At 63.0% G+C, this 17,636-nt stretch overlaps 3 protein-coding genes across 9 annotated transcripts; 1 reads left to right on the top strand and 2 right to left on the bottom strand.

Annotated features, from left to right (window-relative positions):
* Positions 1 to 52: 52 nt before the first annotated feature.
* On the bottom strand, positions 53 to 3,824 carry LOC101670744 (ceramide-1-phosphate transfer protein). 4 transcript variants are annotated; one of them, XM_045063510.1, is made up of 3 exons: positions 3,775 to 3,824; positions 1,876 to 2,075; positions 53 to 1,674 (listed from the first exon to the last, which is right to left on the bottom strand). In XM_045063510.1, exons 2-3 carry the CDS (start codon positions 1,995 to 1,997, stop codon positions 1,152 to 1,154), a joined length of 645 nt encoding a protein of 214 aa, XP_044919445.1. In that variant the 5' UTR covers positions 1,998 to 2,075; positions 3,775 to 3,824; the 3' UTR covers positions 53 to 1,151. The 4 variants fall into 4 exon arrangements, with proteins under 4 accessions (XP_044919445.1, XP_044919444.1, XP_044919442.1 ...); XM_045063509.1 differs by having other exon boundaries at positions 1,876 to 2,079; positions 3,775 to 3,816; XM_045063507.1 differs by having other exon boundaries at positions 1,876 to 2,079; positions 3,712 to 3,814.
* Positions 3,825 to 3,918: 94 nt separating this feature from the next.
* INTS11 (integrator complex subunit 11) lies at positions 3,919 to 14,139 on the top strand. Of its 2 annotated transcripts, none has more exons than XM_045063503.1 (17): positions 3,919 to 4,104; positions 6,803 to 6,900; positions 7,340 to 7,413; positions 8,218 to 8,446; positions 9,997 to 10,095; positions 10,179 to 10,213; positions 10,487 to 10,625; positions 11,110 to 11,174; positions 11,566 to 11,755; positions 12,075 to 12,158; positions 12,525 to 12,614; positions 12,721 to 12,883; positions 13,029 to 13,136; positions 13,220 to 13,281; positions 13,378 to 13,493; positions 13,572 to 13,701; positions 13,792 to 14,139. In XM_045063503.1, exons 1-17 carry the CDS (start codon positions 4,077 to 4,079, stop codon positions 13,855 to 13,857), a joined length of 1,776 nt encoding a protein of 591 aa, XP_044919438.1. In that variant the 5' UTR covers positions 3,919 to 4,076; the 3' UTR covers positions 13,858 to 14,139. The 2 variants fall into 2 exon arrangements, with proteins under 2 accessions (XP_044919438.1, XP_044919437.1); XM_045063502.1 differs by having other exon boundaries at positions 13,351 to 13,493.
* Positions 14,047 to 17,186, bottom strand: PUSL1 (pseudouridine synthase like 1). 3 transcript variants are annotated; one of them, XM_004781323.2, is made up of 9 exons: positions 16,948 to 17,176; positions 16,695 to 16,752; positions 16,397 to 16,602; positions 16,100 to 16,249; positions 15,840 to 16,010; positions 14,983 to 15,034; positions 14,738 to 14,900; positions 14,525 to 14,624; positions 14,047 to 14,343 (listed from the first exon to the last, which is right to left on the bottom strand). In XM_004781323.2, exons 1-9 carry the CDS (start codon positions 17,016 to 17,018, stop codon positions 14,067 to 14,069), a joined length of 1,248 nt encoding a protein of 415 aa, XP_004781380.1. In that variant the 5' UTR covers positions 17,019 to 17,176; the 3' UTR covers positions 14,047 to 14,066. The 3 variants fall into 3 exon arrangements, with proteins under 3 accessions (XP_004781380.1, XP_004781381.1, XP_044919439.1); XM_004781324.2 differs by having other exon boundaries at positions 16,397 to 16,584; positions 16,948 to 17,175; XM_045063504.1 differs by lacking the exon at positions 16,100 to 16,249 and having other exon boundaries at positions 16,948 to 17,186.
* Positions 17,187 to 17,636: the final 450 nt, after the last annotated feature.

The raw sequence follows: 17,636 nt of genomic DNA, 5'->3' as shown, positions 1-17,636 counted from the left end.
CTTCGGGAAGCAGCTGCCGCCGCACGATTACCTCCACCTAGAGGACACTGCCTGCTCTGTGAGTGGCATTTATTGAAGTTGGAAAAACCATCACCCGATTGATTACTCTCCCAGGGTCTCTGCCGGCTGACACGTGTGCACGTCTGCTGCGTGGTGGGTATGGTCCCCTCGGCTCCGAGGGCCTGAGCTCACAGTGAAGAGCCAGTAGAAGAGGCCAGGCCCCCAAGTGCTGGGTGATGGCTGGCCTGTCGGCTGGGCTTCTAGTCCAGGCTCCCTCCGTGAGCCATCTCTTTCTGGCTCTCCTGAGCTCTGTGGGGCAGGGAGGAGGGAACATAGCCTCTTGCCGGTTGACGGGGAGGGAGAGGCTAGCCCTGGACCAGCAGAGCTGTGGGCTGTGCTGTGCAGACTCACAGGCAGCTGCCTGGGGGAGCACCTGATGGACGGCGTGGCCGCTGATTAGAGTGCAGAGAGGCGGGGCAGGCCTCCACTCAGGGCTTCAGCTCCTGGCTCTTGCTGCCAAGGACATGTGGGTCCCTGGCTAATAAGGAGATGAGTGATGGGGAGAGAGCCTGCGTTGCCAACGGCTGCCCAGGGGTTCTATCCCTGTCCTGGGGACGGCCAGCCCCTCATGGAGGGGCCCAGCGGTACCTGGGTGCGGACACTGAGGTGGGCCAGGGATGGACAGGCACCTGCTGAATGTGTTTGCCGGCAAGCAGGATGAGGTCTCTGTGCCACAGGGCCTTGGGACTTGGCCCCATTTCCCGACTTGGCTCACGGGCAGGGGCAGCTTCTCTGGGTCTCCCATGAATGCTGACCCTGCCCCTTACCTGCCCTGCCTTCTGCACCTCACCATCTGGGTGAGGCCCGACTGGACACATGTATATCTCAGCTGAGGGTAAAGCAGAGATGCTCCTGGCAGAGCGAGGTGACAGGGGAGGAGCAGACTGCAGGGCCCGCGTCCTCTGCCGTGGCCTGTGCACCGCAGGCTTGAAGCATGGCCTGGGTGGGCCACGCTGGGCCCGGGGCTCCAATCAAGCTCAGCGAGCGGAGGACAGTGTTCTTCCCATTCCTGGGGCACCCACAGAACTCTGTGGGGGGACTGATGGGTGCTGGCTGCCCCCTCCCCCACCCTGGCCCCGGCCTGCTGGCCCTCAGGGCAGATCCAGCAGGGAATGCTTGGCATAAAGCTCCTGGGAGACACTGTAGACTCGCTCAATGAAGGGCAGGGCCTCGCCCAGCATCTCCACAGCCTGCTGTGGGGACCCCACGTTCATTGCCTCCAGGAAGACCTTGCGTGTGGGCAACGTACAGAAGGCCACAGACACAGCCCGGCGGATAATCCAGGGGTGGTAGGCCGCCAGCGAGGCGTTGTAGGAGTCGGTGCAGAGCACAGCCGTGCGGGCGTCCTCGGGGCTGGTGCGCAGGCCTTCCAGGAAGAGCTGTAGCCAGCGCAGGGCACGGTGCAGCCGAAGCACCGTCCGGCAGCCCGAGTCCGGGTGGCGGGAGCGCCGCGTCAGGTCCACCAGCTGGTTGCCTACCTCATAGGCCACCATGGCCTGCAGGCTGCTGTAGTGCTCCCGCTGGGGGCCACTGCGCAGACGCTCCATGACCTGCAGCTTCGCTGTGACATCCTTCGAGATGAAGGAGAAGATGGCACCCAGACTGTTCAGGAACCTGCTCAAGGGGAAGCAGGATTTCAGTCCAGGTGCAGGGGAGACCGCCCCCCACCCCGCCTCCTGGAGCACACGCGCCCCTGCAGGAGCTGCCGGCCAAGGGGTGAGTGAGAGCGGCTGACCAGCCCCAGGCAGGCGGGAGTCGGCTGTGCCCAGCACAACACACGGAGGGGGGGGTACGAGGCGGTGCCCCTCCAAGCACCTGACTAGACCCCTCCATCCGGCGAGGTAGTGATCCAGCAGCACCTCCTCCTTCTCGTTGAGACACTGCTTGAAACTGACCAAGACGACCCTCAGGTTGAAGTCCGACTCCAAGCCATCCATTTCTCACTATGCGCCGGAACACGTGGGAGGTCAGGCTGCTGGGTTGTCTCCCTACAAGTCAGCTTACTCCTTGGGTCACTGTCTTGGGGGGGGAGGCAAGAGCAGTCAGAAAACAACTGCTGGGATCCAGCTGCCCCCCACTAAAAGCCCACATTGGGCCCCGTGCCTGCGTCAGTGCCCTTCTCCCCAGAAGCCTACTTCCCTCTGCCTGGGCCACAAGACCGGACACAAAGACCAATGCTGCCCTGGGCCTGGAACACGTGCCCCACAGACCTTAGCACGGCCCCTGCTTGTCACTCAGCCTTGTCAAACCACTCTGCTACATCTTATCAATGGCAAACATCTTCACTCACGTTTTTTGGCTCGTTTATTGTTTGTTTCTCTCACCAGAGTCAAACACCAGAGCCACGTCTCTGCCTGGAGCCAAGCATCCTTCCAGGGTGGGTGGCCCATGAGACAAACAGCCAGCCCTGCCTGTCAGGGCGACATTCTTGGAGAAAGTCGGGAAAGTCCAACACGGTAGGTAAAAACAAAGTAAGTACTATGGAAGGCAGAGGGCCGGGAAGGGTGGCCAGGTGGGCTGGGCGCTTCCTGGCTTTTCTGCTGCATCCTGGGCCAGAGCAGAGGCTCCAAGGTCAGCATGGCCTGACAGACACGGATCGTTTCCCTCCTGCTGGAGCGGTTCAGGTGCCACACAGAAGGGCAGCTGGGCCAAAGGTCTGAAGACAGCCACAAGGCCCTCCCTCAGCCCCAAGGAACCTTCCGGAAGTGCCTGAGGCCAGAGTCCCACCCTGGATTCTGCTCACATTCATACACTCACTCCATAGACATGCAAGTGCCCACACACTGAATGGGTGCCACTGGGTAACCCAGCCTCTGTCCTCTTGGGCACCCAGGGCTGGCACTGGGGTGGGCTCTGACAGTCCCTGGGGACTCAGCTGCAACTCGCCACCCAGGATGCCAGGGGCATCTGATGGGGCCTAGTGGCTGCTGAGGCCCTGGAGGCTCCTGGCATTGGGCGGAGCCCCCAGAGGTGAGCTCATCCTGTCTTCAGGTGTGGGGGACAGTGGTGCCTGGCCTCAGGAAGACCGGGAGCTCCAGAGACTTCCGGCACGCCCCTCCCCTCTCTCAGGGCCTGTCTTCCGTCCCTGAGGCCTTCAGGGCTACCTTCCTGGACACCAGACATCCTGTGCGTCTGGCCTTCCTGTCTAGAACCTGAGCCAGCAGCGCAGAGGAGCTGCTGGGAGCTTTTCAGAACTTGCAAACAACAGGAAGGACACGGGCTGTGCAGCCCGGGCCAGGCAGCCTGCCAACTCTGGGGAGGTGATGCAGGGCACCACCAAGGCTCCCCCAGGGTCAGCCCACAACCCCAAGGTCAAGTCTCGGCAGGAGGGCTGCCTGAGCGCCGCACCTCTGTGGCTGACAGCAGGCTGAAGGCCCTCGGGAGAAGAGGGCACCCACCCCAGCCCCACACCCCCCAGGCCCAGCGGGTAGGACTGAGGCCCTCCAGGAAGCCCTGCAAGTCCTGCTCGGGAAGGGAGCTCCGGGTGGCGCCGGGCTCGGACCCCGCGCTCGGGTAGAGCCTAGTCCCGGGCAGGTCCCGCTCCAGCCGAGGCCCAGGGATTAAGCAGGGGCCCGGGACCCGGGCGGCGTGGAAGCCAGGCCTTCGGTCGCCCCCTCCCCCGCCTGGCCCCTTGGCGACGCCCAGGCCCACCTGGCGAGTTCGGTTGAGCTCTGCTCCCCGCCCGGGGCCCGAGCCTGTGGCCCTCCGGCTCACCTGCGCCGCCGCCGCCGCCGCCCCCCGCCGCGGCTGCCGCTGGACCCGCGGCCCCGCCCCCGGCCGCCTCCCTGGCGCCCGGGATTGGTTACCGGCTGCCCAATCCGGAGGCTCGACGCGTGGGCAGGCGTTTCCGGCGGGCGCACCGGAAGCTGGCGCCGTTGGGGCTGCGCCTGCGCGATACGTCGCCGCGGGTCGGGGTTCGGCGCGCCGGAGTCCCGGTTCTGGGTGTCGTGCGGCCGCGGTGGTTCTGCCGGCTCGGTGCGGGCAGAGGCTGCGGGCGTGGGAGCGCGCCCCGCAGCATGCCCGAGATCAGGGTCACTCCCCTGGGTGAGTGAGGCGCGCTCGGCCGGCCTCGCGGGCGCGGGGGGGCGGTGGTCCGGGGACGAGCTCGGGGGCTCCGAGGCCTGGCCGGGGTCGCCGGCCCGCGGCTGCCGTCCGCGGAGGTCTCGGGCCGGCTCCGCCTCCCGAGGGTCGGCCGCTGCTGTGCCGCAGCGTCCCCCGCTCTTCTCGCCGTGAGAGGAGGGTGGGTCCGCCCTCCGGACGCCGACCCCGAGGGCCCCGGCCTGCGTCCTCGCCGCGCCGGCCTCTGTGCACGTGCCCTGGTGCCTGTCGTGGCCCTCGCTGCTCCCTGCATCGGTCTCGCACCCGCTACCTGCGGCTTCCCGTTCGCCCAGTCCAGCCGTCCACGCGCCTCAGCCTTGGCTCACCGGGCTCTGCGGCGGTTTGGTTTGGTTTTGCTTCTAAGGAAGGTTTGCGTTCTGTAGACGGTATAAAAGCCCAAAGAGTGCAGAGCACCGAGTGGGGAAGGTCGCCGAGAGCCCGGGCCCCAGGAACAAGGGGGGTATCAGGTCGCGTTCTGGAGGCCAGCCCTCTAGCGCTCTCTGGGCACTCTTCCTGCGCTGTGCTCTGGGCTGCCCTGGACCCTGCCTCCCACACGGGGCCATGCGTGGGGAGCGTGTGCCTGTGCAGATGCTCCGCACAGCTCTGCATGCGTCCTCACGCTGAGTTCGCCATCATGCAGCACCCCCGGCGCCGCGCGGGGACACTGAGCTGTTGAACATCCTTGCTCCAGGGGTCCGGTGCGGGACAGATCCCTCCCTCAACAGCCTCTCATAGCTTTTGGCACGGGTGCCCCTCTGGCTGCTGTGACCCCACACTCCCCTGCCTCCTCGGATCGTGCCCCTTCACGATTTGGCCCTCTCACCACCCACTCTCTTCCAGCAGGTCTTTCTGCTGCTTCTCTTACCCCAGTCTGCACCTGGGTGTGCTCCCAAGGCCACAGCACGGTCAAAGCAGAACTCCTCTTTTGTCTTCCTCTGCCAGCTTCTGCCTCCTGGCTCGCTGGTCTTGTGGGCCAGGTGCAGAGAGGCCTGGGTCACTCCTGCCCCACGGGCTTTGCACGGCCGCCCCACAGGCTTTGCACGGCCGCCCCTCCCATCTCCTGGCTGTCCCTCTCCACCCTGCTCCGAAGTCATTTTAAGGAGGACTTCCCCCTGGCGTGGATCTGGGAGTTTCTGTGTCCCCTCCCCTGCCTTAATCTTCTCCAGGGCCTAAACTCTACCTGATGGACTCAGTGTGTGTCTTATCCACATGGTCATTGTCTCCTTTCCCCCAAACACAAACTTCGCAGACGTGAAGTCATCTTTGTTTTCTTCTGAGTCCTGTCTCTTTGTGTGTGCTCTAGACTCTGTTCCCCCACATCTGCAGCCCTGTTGGGGCCACTCTCCTTGCTCCCTGGGGTGGTTGTGATTCTCGTTGGGAGTGGAGGTCAGTGCGTAAGAACCGAGCTCTGGAGTCTGGAAAACCATTCCTGGCCCCATGCTTAGGATCCATGTGTCCATGGGGTGATCCCATGACTTCTGTGCCTTCACATCCTCTGTAAAGAGGGGCAGTCCTCCCTTTACCCCATCACAAATGTCTGGAGGGCCTCTGCGCTGGGTGCAGCTCGAGGGCTAGAGGTGCAGCAGGGAGCAGACAGCTGAGACCCTGACGTTGTTCTGCTGGGGCAGGAGCAGGCTTATGAGAGAGCTCCAGGCCTTTGGCTAGGTGGCTTGAAGCATGCAGACGAAGCTCTTGGCTGGGGTCACCTACTGTTCACGGGTCACGGAAGCTTCTCAAGGACCAGTCTGGGTCCTGCTCTGGGCCACCTTGATGTGCATGGCGCTAACAGAAGGCGCTGACTCTGGCTGGCAGATGGAAGATTGTAGGATCAAGATGGAAAACGGGTCGTTTGCTATAATCAGGCCCTGCAAGGTTGTGGCCTGCTGGGGCTGGAACAGATGGGTAGGGCTTGAAGTCAGGAACGTGGGTAGGACTCAGGTTAAGTTCTGGGCTCTGGGTGCCCTGCGGGGATGTGGTAGTGAGCCATCTGCATTTGTGGCCACTGTAACTGGTCATTGCTGGACAGCTCGGGTCAGGTCTCCCCATGGCTAGGCTAAAGCCACACAGGTGTCCCTCTGCAGGGGCACCACCTGGAGATGCTTGATGCCTTCTGGGAGTAGGTCCTGGGGAGAGGGGCTCCATAGCCCACGTGTGCCCCCAGTGGAGTTTCCAAGAGGGACAGTGATGCCCTGTGGGGTGCCGGCTTGGCCCTGTTAAGTGCCAGGACCACAGTCCAGCAGCACCTGCTACACAGCCCCGGCCTTTGAAGGTTCCTGTCAGCCACAGCAGGTGGGCTGTCCCCTCAAGAAGTGGGGGTCTTGTTCCATCTGGCCTGAGGCTGGCGGTGTGGTGGGGGAGGGCATGTGCTGTGGAGCTCCCTTGGCAGCCTTGGCACTTGGCCCCGACCTGCATGTTTCACCGGCCTGAGTGTAGAGACGGGGGTGCTGCTGCTCGCCTCACACGTCATCAGCACAGCAGCCGTGGGGCTTTCCTAGACCACCGAGGGTTCTGCAGGGTCAGGGACCCAGAGTTCCCAGTGGGCTTGTGAGGCAGGCGGCTGGACCTTGTTCTCAGGGCGGGGCCGTTGCTTGCAGCGGCGGGGAGAGGGCTGTGGCGTGGCATCTGGTCTCATCCTGCTTTTCAGGGGCCGGCCAGGATGTGGGCCGGAGCTGCATCCTGGTCTCCATCGCAGGCAAGAACGTCATGCTGGACTGCGGGATGCACATGGGCTTCAGTGACGACGTGAGTCCTGAGCGGAGGCGGCCTGGAGGCACCTCATTCAGCGGCTCCTCGGTGCTGCTCTCAGCAGGGCCCCAGGCTTCAGAGCCTCGGAGTACGGGCTCTGGGAAAGTGGGCAGTGGCGGGAGGCAGGTGGGCCTGGGGTCACTGCGTTCCCTGGCAGGCTCCCCACCATCACCTGACAGATGGAGTACCCCGTGTGGGAGGCTTGGTTTGTGCCAGAGCAGGGTCTCGGGCTCCCGTGGAGTTATGGGGCAGCCCAGTGGTCCCCAGGCAGGCCTTCAGGCTGGGTGATGGGTTCTGGCAGTTTGTTCCCTCCGTGTGGTCTTGGAGGCTGTGAGCAGTCAGTGGCCATGCTCATTCCCCACTCCTGGGAGCCACTCTCCGGAGTGCTGGCAGACCCAGGGCAACTGTGTTCTGACCCTTTCTCTTGGCTTGCCAGAGGCGCTTCCCTGACTTCTCCTACATCACCCGCAATGGCCGGCTGACCGACTTCCTGGACTGTGTGATCATCAGGTGGGCACCAGTCGGCTGTTAGTGTTGTGTGGGTTTGCATCTGGCCCCACCTTGAGGACTTGGGAGCCCAGGAGAGCCACTCAGGGTCTGGGAAGGCTGCAGGCTGTGGGGTGTCCCAGGCCCAGGTTCTGCTCTAGGTTGTCTGTGTGGCAAGCCCCTGGAGCTGCCCTTTCCTGACTCTGGATGGTTTGCCTGAGACCTAAGTGTCCTCGGTTGCTCCTTGGTGGGCTTTGGTCGGCACGGTGGAGCAAGGGGGCACACTGTGCCGTGTGTGCCTACTGGCTCTGCCCCGAGTGTCACGGATGAGAGCCCTGAGCCCCAGCTGCCCCAGGACAATGGGGCTGAGCTTGGGCAACTGGCTCACGGCAGGGAGGCCATCCCCACCCTGGTCTGCTCCATTTGTGGACACGCAGCACTCCCGTCCCTCTGTCCCGGTGCCTTCTTGCTGTGCTTCCCATGCCATGGGGTCTTCCTGCCCATCCGCCAGAGATGCTGACTGTCTGATGCTCTGTCCCCTTCTTAGCTTCTTGTCACTACTCTATAGAACATGTGTCTGTCTGACGTGAGCATTATCTCGTCAATGCCCACTGATTTATTGGACATTTAGATTCCAAGTTCCAGGACGGTAGTAGTTTTTGTCACTCTGGGGTACTGAGGTGGGCATCTGATGCGCACGAGGGAGTCCGTGTACAAATGAATGACTGGGTGGAAGGACCCCGAGGCTCTGCTGGTGTGGAGGCCGGTGGAGGGGGCAGGCTTGGTTGGGGAGCAGCGGCCCTGGGCTGACCTGTGTTGCCTCCGCAGTCATTTCCACCTGGACCACTGTGGGGCCCTCCCCTACTTCAGCGAGATGGTGGGCTATGACGGGCCCATCTACATGACCCACCCCACCCAGGCCATCTGCCCCATCCTGCTGGAGGACTACCGCAAGATCGCCGTGGACAAGAAGGGCGAGGCCAACTTCTTCACGTCGCAGATGATCAAAGACTGTATGAAGAAGGTGGTAGCTGTCCACCTCCACCAGACAGTCCAGGTCAGGGGCCTCGCAGACCCCGTCTCAGCCTGTGTCGGGTGCTGTCCACCAGGAGGCAGCAGGGGGCAAGCGCATGCGGTGGGTCCCGGCCCAGATTCGGGTACACAAGGCAGCGTGCCAAGCGCCCATCCAGCTTGTGGGACCCCCGCTGCTCTCCCGGCTCTGTGCCTGGCTGCGCCCGAGAGGGGGCGCTGGCCGGGGCGGTGGCGGGCAGAGACTGGACACTGAGTGGACAAGCCCTGAAGGGCAGCCGGTACTGGCCTGTGGGTTAGGGCTCTGCCTCAGTAACTGTTGTGTGCGGGTCAGCATGGAAGTGAAGGGGTTTCAGCGGGCAAACGCGCTCACATGGGGTGACGCGCGTCACAGAGATCGTGCGCTTGTCTCTTTCTCCTTAGAGTCAGTAGGTTTTGCTTGTTCGTAGGCATCTGTGTATTTTCAGGTATTTCTGCTTGGACTTAGTGTCAGCATGACGTGTGTTTATTTTTAATAGCACTTTCCACCTCCAAGTCTGTTCTCGCCAGCCTCACCTTCCCCTTCCCCGTCTGGACTATTGCCACAGTGTGTCTTTTTCCGTGGTTTTACTTTCAGCTTGACTGCATGGTCTGTGTGTGTGTGTTTTTAAAGATTTTATTTATTTATTTGACAGAGATCACAAGCAGGCAGAGAGGCGGGCAGAGAGGGGGAAGCAGGCTCCCCGCTGAGCAGAGAGCCCGATGTGGGGCTCGATCCCAGGACCCTGGGATCATGACCTGAGCCGAAGGCAGAGGCTTTAACCCACTGAGCCACCCAGGTGCCCCAGAGGCAGATGTTTAACCAACGGAGTCACCCAGGCACCCCTCTGTTTCTCCCTTTTATTTGGCTAGTAATTTTATACTTTTGTAATTCTCATAGTGGTAGAGTTTACAAAATGCATCCATGACAACAAAAATCTAAGGTATTTGGAGGTTTTGCCTGTAGATAATGCAAAGGTCTTAGAACATTTTTTTTTTTTTAAAGATTTTATTTATTGGGCGCCTGGGTGGCTCAGTGGTTAAGCCGCTGCCTTCGGCACGGGTCATGATCTCAGGGTCCTGGGATCGAGTCCCGCATTGGGCTCTCTGCTCAGCGGGGAGCCTGCTTCCTCCTCTCTCTCTCTCTCTGCCTGCCTCTCTGCCTACTTGTGATCTCTGTCTGTCAATAAATAAATAAATATAAATATTTAAAAAATAATAATAATTTCTAGTTTTCTGGTCAACATTCTTAATTTTATCTTTCATTTTCCTAAATATGTTAATCATAGCCCTTAAACTCTGAGTCTGAAAACTCTGGGAGTCCTGAGTCTGCTTCTCTAGACGGTCGTTTCTCTTTTCTGTGGCGTCATCTCCTCCCTTGTGTCCTGTTCCTGTTGGTTGAGAACTGGACCCGGTGAGAGCAGGACATGATGAAGGCTTGGAGCCGTGTCCCCCTTCCGCCCTCCCCGGTGTCCGCCCCCTTGGTCCCTCTGCTACCCTTGTCAACTGACCACCTGCCCAGCCTACCCTGAAGACCTGACGGAGTCCTCTCCTCTGTAGGTGGATGACGAGCTTGAAATCAAGGCCTACTATGCAGGCCACGTGCTGGGGGCAGCCATGTTCCAGATCAAAGTGGGCTCAGAGTCGGTGGTCTACACGGTCAGTGGAAGCCCGTGGGGGACAGGGGCTACCGCTTGGCTGGGGAGGAGGGGCACCCGTTTCACTGCCACATTCTTTGCCAGGGCGATTATAATATGACCCCGGACCGGCATTTGGGGTGAGTAAGCTGGTGTGTTTGTTCCGTCCTGCGGGGACCCTCAGGAGTACAGTGAGGCTTGTGGATGTGCTGGGGGCTTGGGCAGTCCGTGTGTTGGTTTCTGCCACATGTCCTCTGTGCCCGGCAGAGTCTCTTCCTCCTGTCTCCTTCAGAGCGGTGCTTGCCCGTGGGTCCAGGGAAGCCGTGGCTGGGGTCCATTGTGTCGCTCCTAGCCACGTTGGGTTGTCCACCTCCGGCCACGCCCACCTCCGGCCACGTCCACCTCTGTTGCAGCGCTGCCTGGATTGACAAGTGCCGTCCCAACCTGCTCATCACAGAATCGACCTACGCCACGACCATCCGGGACTCCAAACGCTGCCGGGAGCGAGACTTTCTGAAGAAAGTCCACGAAGCTGTGGAACGTGGCGGGAAGGTAGCTGGTGCAGGCAGGGGCCGGGCAGGTCTCTGGGCCGTGTGCCCACCCTGACCATGCTGCACAGTCCTCAGGCCACGGCTGGCCTGTCAGGAGACGAGTGCCATGCATTCTGGGCGTGCGGGGAGGGAGACTTGCTCAGCATTAAGAAGAAAAACTTCTCTGAAGACTAGTGGGGTGTTTATTCACCTGTCACCTCAGACCCCAGACCGGGACTGGCCAGGACTCTCTGGCGAGTATGGGGGCCTTGCCTGTAGTTCACAAAGAGCCTCTGGCTCTCAGGGGTGCCTGGCTATGAGCTCTCGGTGGACGCAGCCTCTGACCATCTGGGCTCCCAGCGAGGCCGGTCTGTCGAGCAGCTGCTCCCTGAGAAGGCAGCCATGGGGCACGGCTGCCTGCCGACTATGGTCAGATGTGGGCTTAACTTGGGTGGGCAGCGCTGCCAGGGACTCCTGTCTGAGCCTGCCTCGCCCTCCCCCTGCAGGTGCTGATCCCTGTGTTTGCCCTGGGCCGCGCTCAGGAGCTGTGCATCCTGCTGGAGACCTTCTGGTAGGTGCGGCCAGACTGGGTTCTGGGAACCCTGGCCTAAGTGGGCATCTGTGGGATGCCTGTGTCCAGCCTGGGAGGGTCCTCAGTCTGGCTCTAGGCAGAACACAGCCTGTATCTCTGGCAGCTATCAGGTCGGGGTGTCTGATACCTGTGGGGGTGCCCGCCCAAGCCAGGAGGCCTGTGTTGTGCTTTCCCACACCGGGCACCCCCACTGAACCATGTGCTCTGGGTCCCCTCCATCAGAACCAGCGTTTTATAGAAGGAAGTGGGCCGAGGTGGGGCATCAGGGACTTGTTCTTCGCCAGACACGACCCAGGCTGCAGGTGTGAAGGGTGACGTGGACTGGTCCTTCCCCGGCAGCGTCCTCCACGTGGCCCCGCACTGTCCGCAGGGAGCGCATGAACCTGAAGGCGCCCATTTACTTCTCGACGGGCCTGACGGAGAAGGCCAACCACTACTACAAGCTCTTCATAACCTGGACCAACCAGAAGATCCGGAAGACTTTTGTCCAGAGGAACATGTTTGAATTTAAGCACATCAAAGCCTTCGACCGAGCATTTGCTGACAACCCGGGTCCGATGGTGAGGCCCTGGCCAGGAGGGGCTGGGGATGTCTAGCTGGTGCCTGTTGTAGCTGAGTCATGTTTGCCCCGGGCTGGGGCGTGTGCTGACTGTCCACACACGGCACCTCCTCCGGGTCTGGGACAGGGGAGGGGACTTTGCCTGCAGTTCTCCCTCAGGAAGTGGGGTGCGCTGTGCTGGGGGAAAGAGGTGGGGGTCAGAAGGTAGGGCCTGTGGCAGGTGCAGGGCCAGAAGGCTCAGGGCAGAGGAGCTGGGCCCATGGCCGGTGCTGGTTCTTTGACAGGCGGGCTACTGCCCTACCCATCCCCCCGTCCCCCAGGTGGTGTTCGCCACACCAGGCATGCTGCACGCTGGCCAGTCATTGCAGATCTTCCGGAAGTGGGCAGGGAATGAGAAGAACATGGTAAGAGGTCCACCTCCCAGGAGGGCCGGCCGGTGAGGTTGGGCAGAGAGGTGCGGGAACAGGGGTTTGTGTTTGGCTTGGGGACACTTGGTTGTCAGGACAGGGCTCAGTAACCTGGGGGGCCCAGTGTCTCACGCGGCGGCTCAGACTCTTGCTTTGGGTCGGCCTGTTGCAGCAGGCAGTGATGCGTCCTGAGCTGATGTGGTGCTCAGGCCTGGGTGGGCTTGTGCTGAGACCCCTGAGCACCCCCGGGTGCAGTGGGGTCTGGGATAGGGAGCTACTGGCAAAGGAAAGGGGCCGTTAAGGGTACAGGTTCAGATGGGCAGGGTGGAAGCCCGAGGCAGGACTTGGCTGCCCTCCCCGCAGGTCATCATGCCTGGCTACTGCGTGCAAGGCACCGTGGGCCATAAGATCCTCAGCGGGCAGCGCAAGCTGGAGATGGAGGGGCGGCAGGTGGTGAGTCCCCACTTCCCCGGCAGCTCCACGGACCCCTCCGGGGTTGGCGGGGAGCCGCTGGTGCTCATTGCTTATGCTAATGGCCTGTGTGTCCGGGACGCCACAGCTGGAGGTCAAGATGCAGGTGGAGTACATGTCCTTCAGCGCCCACGCGGATGCCAAGGGCATCATGCAGCTGGTGGGCCAGGCAGAGCCCGAGAGCGTGCTGCTGGTGCACGGGGAGGCCAAGAAGATGGAGTTCCTGAAGCAGAAGATCGAGCAGGAACTCCGTAGGCAGCCTGAGCCCAGGCACGGGGCGGGGAGGGGGGGCTTGGGACGATACGGGGGATGGGGGCAGGGTCCACCCCCAGGGTCGGAACAGGCAGGGCCGGACGGCCTAGACTGAGGCTCTCTGCTGCTCCCCCTCTTGCCCAGGGGTCAGCTGCTACATGCCGGCCAACGGTGAGACGGTGACGCTGCCCACAAGCCCCAGCATCCCCGTGGGCGTCTCGCTGGGGCTGCTGAAGCGGGAGATGGCGCAGGGTATGCAAGGCAGGGCACACCGGGTTGGGGCTGGGCCGAGGCACGGCGGGCGGCCGGCTCCTATCCCTGCCCTTTCTCTGCAGGGCTGCTTCCTGACGCCAAAAAGCCCCGGCTCCTGCATGGCACCCTGATCATGAAGGACAGCGTGAGTGGCCTGTGCTGGGGAGGGGCTGAGGGGTGCCCCCGTCCCCCCTGACCTGCTCTTGCCTCGCAGAACTTCCGGCTCGTGTCCTCGGAGCAGGCCCTCAAGGAGCTGGGCCTGGCTGAGCACCAGCTGCGCTTCACCTGCCGCGTGCACCTGCACGACCCTCGGAAGGAGCAGGAGACAGCCCTGCGGGTCTACAGCCACCTGAAGAGGTAGGCACCCCACTCCTTGTGGCTCGGGTTGGGAAGAAGCAGGGCACGAGCTGGGGGTCTCACTGTGCTTCCCGGCAGCGTCCTCAAGGACCACTGCGTGCAGCACCTTCCCGATGGGTCCGTGACTGTGGAGTCCATCCTCATCCAGGCTGCTGCCCACTCAGAGGACCCAGGCACCAAGGTGCTGCTGGTGTCCTGGACCTACCAGGTGAGGGCTGCGCCCCAGGGAGCCCCACTTCCAGTCCCAGGTGCGTTCAGGGAGGATGTGCTGACGGTTTCCTCTTGCATCTGGCTCTAGGATGAAGAGCTGGGCAGTTACCTCACATCACTGCTCAAGAAGGGCCTCCCCCAGGCCTCCAGCTGAGGTCAGCAGGTCACCAAAGGGACCTAGGCTTTCGTTCTAGGGCTGTGTCTGTGCCTCAGCTCTTCCCTTTGTCCCTGGACATGGAGCCCCCAGCTGCTCGCGGCTTTTGTCTGTGAGGACAAGACCACAGTGTCCTGTGCCTGCCCAACTGACCACACTTGGCTGAGGAAAGAAAACAGGCCTGGGGACTTGATTTCTATTCTTTATTTCTATTCCTGAGCCCCCAGCGGGTGGAGGGACACTCCTGAGGTGTTCATTTCCAGTAAAAATGGAACCAGCGGCTGCGTGGCTGTGCCCTTCTTGATGTGCAAACCTTTTGCCTGCAGTTCACCCATAGCAGCCCAGGGTGCCCAGGAAGGTGGGGGTGCCAGAGGCCCATGTGGCATGCAGAGCGGGGCAAGGGCCGGCGGCAGGGCTGTGTGTCCTGGCCGTCCTGACCTCAGCTGCGAAATCTGCGGGTTATCTGTGGCTTCCGTGCGGCAAGCCCTGCAGGGCACAGGAGGTTTTCTGCAGAGGCTGGGCCTGGCCTTAAGTCCACAGCTTCATCTGGCTGCAAAGCTCCTGCCTTTCGGGCCCCTCCCTCCTCCCTGAGGAAACTTGCTTTTCCTCTACTGGAAACTTGGTCCTATGGCCCGGGTCAGGGCTCCAGGGGAAGGAGGAACCTTACTCCAGGCCTCTTGCTTTTGGGCTTCCGGTCTCCAGGTGGGGATTCTTTGGCCAACCTGGGGCTTCCTCACTTTCCTGCTGAACAGAGGCTGGATTCCCACCTGCCAGCAGGACGGATGAGGGCTGCAGCTGTGCTGTCACCGAGAGCCCCGCCCCCACCAAGCCTTCAGCCTCAGGAGGGGGTCAGTCAGAGGGACGCATGCAGGCACCTTACCAAGGCTCCTGTATAGCACGGACTTGAGGAATAAGCCATGGGCTGGGGCCACACGTGCCTGGTGCCTGCCCAGGGGGTCCCGGCTTTCCAGGATTACCTTCACCTGAGCAGGCATCAAAGTCCCCAGCCCCACAGCCACCAACACAGCTGTCATTCTCCGCACCTGCAACCCAAAGCCAAGACTGCCACAGGCGCCCAGCCCCTCAGGCCACCCCTGCCCCCAGGAGGCCCAGGACAGAGCCCACCTGCTTGTACAGGAAGGACTGGGCCTCAAACTCCAGGTTCCAGAACTGCAACCTAGAAATACAGGCAGCCCAAGTCCACACTGTGGCCCCAGACAAGGAGGTGGCCGGGGGAGGGATCCAGGGGAGATGGGCTCCCACCCTCTTCTACCCCAGGGGCTTCCACTGACCACCCCACCCTCAAGGGAAGCTGTTGAGAGGGACAGTGTGAGTGGGAGGGGCAGCACTGGGGGCCTTGGCAGTGGGGACAGGGCCCTCAGGTGGAGGCGCTGCTGAGGCGCTGGGGTCCTGGGGCAGGCTGGGGCATTGGAGGGGGCCAGCTCATCTAGCCCCGGGCTAGGTGCTCTTCAGCTGACTATACGCAAGTTCCTCCTCCCTTCAGTCTTGGCTCACACTGGGAAGGTTCTGGAAGTCAGTAGCTGACAACTGGACAGAGCCCCAGGGACAGTGCTGGGGGCAGTGGAAACAACCCCCTGCCAGGTAGGGCTGGAACCACTGGCCTGGTGCTGCTGCTTCAGCAAAGCCTTTTCATAGCTGCCAAGATCCATCTACTAGACAATGAACGCTGAGCTGGGCAGGGCAGGGCAGGGCAGGGAGCCCTTGGAAAAAGCATTTTCTGTTCTCTGCCCCCGTGCACCCCGCCCCCATGGACGTGGCAGGAACCCACCCTGGGGGGAGAGCACAGCTGCTCATTCATGGTGGTTGGGGCCGTGCCACTCAGCAGACTAGGATCCCTCCATGAAGACTAGCAGGGGTTCCCCAGCCCCCACCGTGTCCTGCCTCTCTACCACCCTTGCCAGGGGAAGTGCTCAACCCAGCTCCCTCAGCCTCTGACCAGTGTGCGGGGTGTCCTTCCTTACCTGTTCTCCTGGGGGAGGATGAAGGGGCTGCCTGGGTCAGGGGCCACGGAGGCCCGACGCAGCGTGCGCACCGAGCTCGTGGCGGGGCTGCCGGCTGACTGGAAGGCACTGAAGTCATGCGTCCCCAGGAGGTGCTGGGCGGCCTCCTGCATGGCGTCCACATCCAAGCAGCTGCAGGGAGCCAGGGGGGGACTGGTCGGGAGGGAGTAGCCAGCAGGCGGGTCTGACGCCCCCTCCCACCCCCTCCCATCCACACGCACTCTGCCTGCAGTGCCCAGCACCGGTTCCGCTCAAACACGGACAGGTGGTCATGCCGGTGGCAGCCAGTGACCAGACGGTACAGGTAGGTCCGGGATGTGGCCGCATGGCGGGCATGGAAGTCCCCAGGTACTCGGAAAGCTTGCAGTACCCTGTGGGAGCAAGATCACGTACACCAGGAGGATCCTGCCACCCACCCAAGTGACCCCTTGGTATCTCTATCACTCCCAGAGAGTCCTTCCTGACTTCAGGCCTCCACCCACCGTGGACCAGTCTGGAGACCGCAGATGGGTGCTCACCGTATGGCCGGGTGCCTCAGGTGGGCGTTGAGAGCCTCTGCCAGGACCTCTGGGGAGAAGGGGGGTTGGCCTGAGCGGCGCTGGACGTCCAGGTGAGCCGCGTTGCACAGGGCGTGGACCCCGGCATCCGTGCGGCTGGAGATAGTGAACTTGACCGGCACCACCGAATTCAGCCGCTTTGCAGCCTCCTGCGGGGACGGAGCAGCCTGGGGCGGGGTGGGCAGCGCTGGGGGCTCCCATCTGCCTCTCCCTCAAGTCCCCCTCTTTCCACTCCCGGCGGCCGGCCGGCAGAGCTCACCTCCAGGTAGTTCTGGACCCCGACGGCGCGCTGGGAGCCCCTGACGGCCGCGACCCCGCTGCGGGCGGAGGCGGGCCCGGGTCAGCGGCCGGAGTTCGGGCCGTGCCCCGCCCTCTGAGGCCCTCCAAGTCCGTTCCCTCCCCGGGGCGTCCCGCCGGGTGACCGGAGCGGCGGGTCCTAAATTAGCCCCCCCCCCCTCCGCCAACCACCACGTCGGGGCCGCGGGCACGGAGGGGAGGCCCGGAAGACGTACTTAAATTCCGTGCCCAAGTACTGGAAGTACACGAGGTAGCGCGCTGTCCCCGAGCCTGCTGCAGCGCCCATGGCGGGGGTCCGCGGAGCGCGGCCACACTCAGCAGGCCCAGGCTCCGCGGGGTCGCACGTGCGCCCTGCGCTCACGCGTGCGCGCGCGGGCAAGCAGTGTGGCCACGCCCGCGCCCGCGCCTGCGCCTTCGCGCTGGTCCGTCTCGGCGGTCCGGCCCTCAGCCGCCCTCTGGCCTCTAGGGGTGGGAGCGGGGGCGGGGCCGAACTAAGGGAGTGGGTGCAAAGTGCAGAGTCGCGGAAGAGCGCGTGGGCCGGATTCTGACCGCGGCGCCCAGGAGGGGCTCCCGTGGGCGTGCACGCCTTCGTCCGTCCTCTCGCCCGCTCACCCCCGCCCTGCTGCCCCGGAGCGGGTCCGTCCCCACGTTCCGCGGAGGGGTGTTTTGCAAATGCCCCGAGTTGCGCAACGGCCGCACCGCTGGCGCGAGCAGTCCCACCCTCCCCGCGCCCCTCGGACAGTCCGGCTGTCGCTGGGTCCGACTCCCTTCCCAGCCCACGGTGGCCTGGGAACTAAAGGGCGGGACGACGGGGCGTCCCGGCCGGAGCCAGGCGTGGCCGAGCCGCAGGCAGAGGCGTTTGGCGACGCTCCCTGGCCGTGACAGCGGGAGGCGCGAGCGGGCG

This window comes from Mustela putorius, unplaced genomic scaffold, assembly GCF_011764305.1.
Source record: "Mustela putorius furo isolate JIRA1106 unplaced genomic scaffold, ASM1176430v1.1 tig00003853_pilon_pilon_pilon, whole genome shotgun sequence".
NCBI classification, from domain to species: domain Eukaryota; kingdom Metazoa; phylum Chordata; class Mammalia; order Carnivora; family Mustelidae; genus Mustela; species Mustela putorius.
This window is presented reverse-complemented; position numbering and strand designations above follow the sequence as displayed.

Bases quoted from the DNA above. Each gene is read 5' to 3' on its own strand.
- LOC101670744 (XM_045063510.1), bottom strand. From the start codon at position 1,997: ATGGATGGCTTGGAGTCGGACTTCAACCTGAGGGTCGTCTTGGTCAGT. The intron at 1,675-1,875 runs GTGCTTGGAGGG...CCCCTTGAGCAG, and splicing joins GGATGGAGGGGTCTAGTCAG to GTTCCTGAACAGTCTGGGTG.
- INTS11 (XM_045063502.1), top strand. From the start codon at position 4,077: ATGCCCGAGATCAGGGTCACTCCCCTGG. The intron at 10,214-10,486 runs GTGAGTAAGCTG...CCTCTGTTGCAG, and splicing joins ACCCCGGACCGGCATTTGGG to CGCTGCCTGGATTGACAAGT. The intron at 13,702-13,791 runs GTGAGGGCTGCG...ATCTGGCTCTAG, and splicing joins TGGTGTCCTGGACCTACCAG to GATGAAGAGCTGGGCAGTTA.
- PUSL1 (XM_004781323.2), bottom strand. From the start codon at position 17,018: ATGGGCGCTGCAGCAGGCTCGGGGACAGCGCGCTACCTCGTGTACTTC. The intron at 14,625-14,737 runs GTAAGGTGCCTG...TCCTGCTGGCAG, and splicing joins CGTGCTATACAGGAGCCTTG to GTGGGAATCCAGCCTCTGTT. The intron at 14,344-14,524 runs GTAAGGTTCCTC...TGTGCCCTGCAG, and splicing joins CCAAAAGCAAGAGGCCTGGA to GGCTTGCCGCACGGAAGCCA.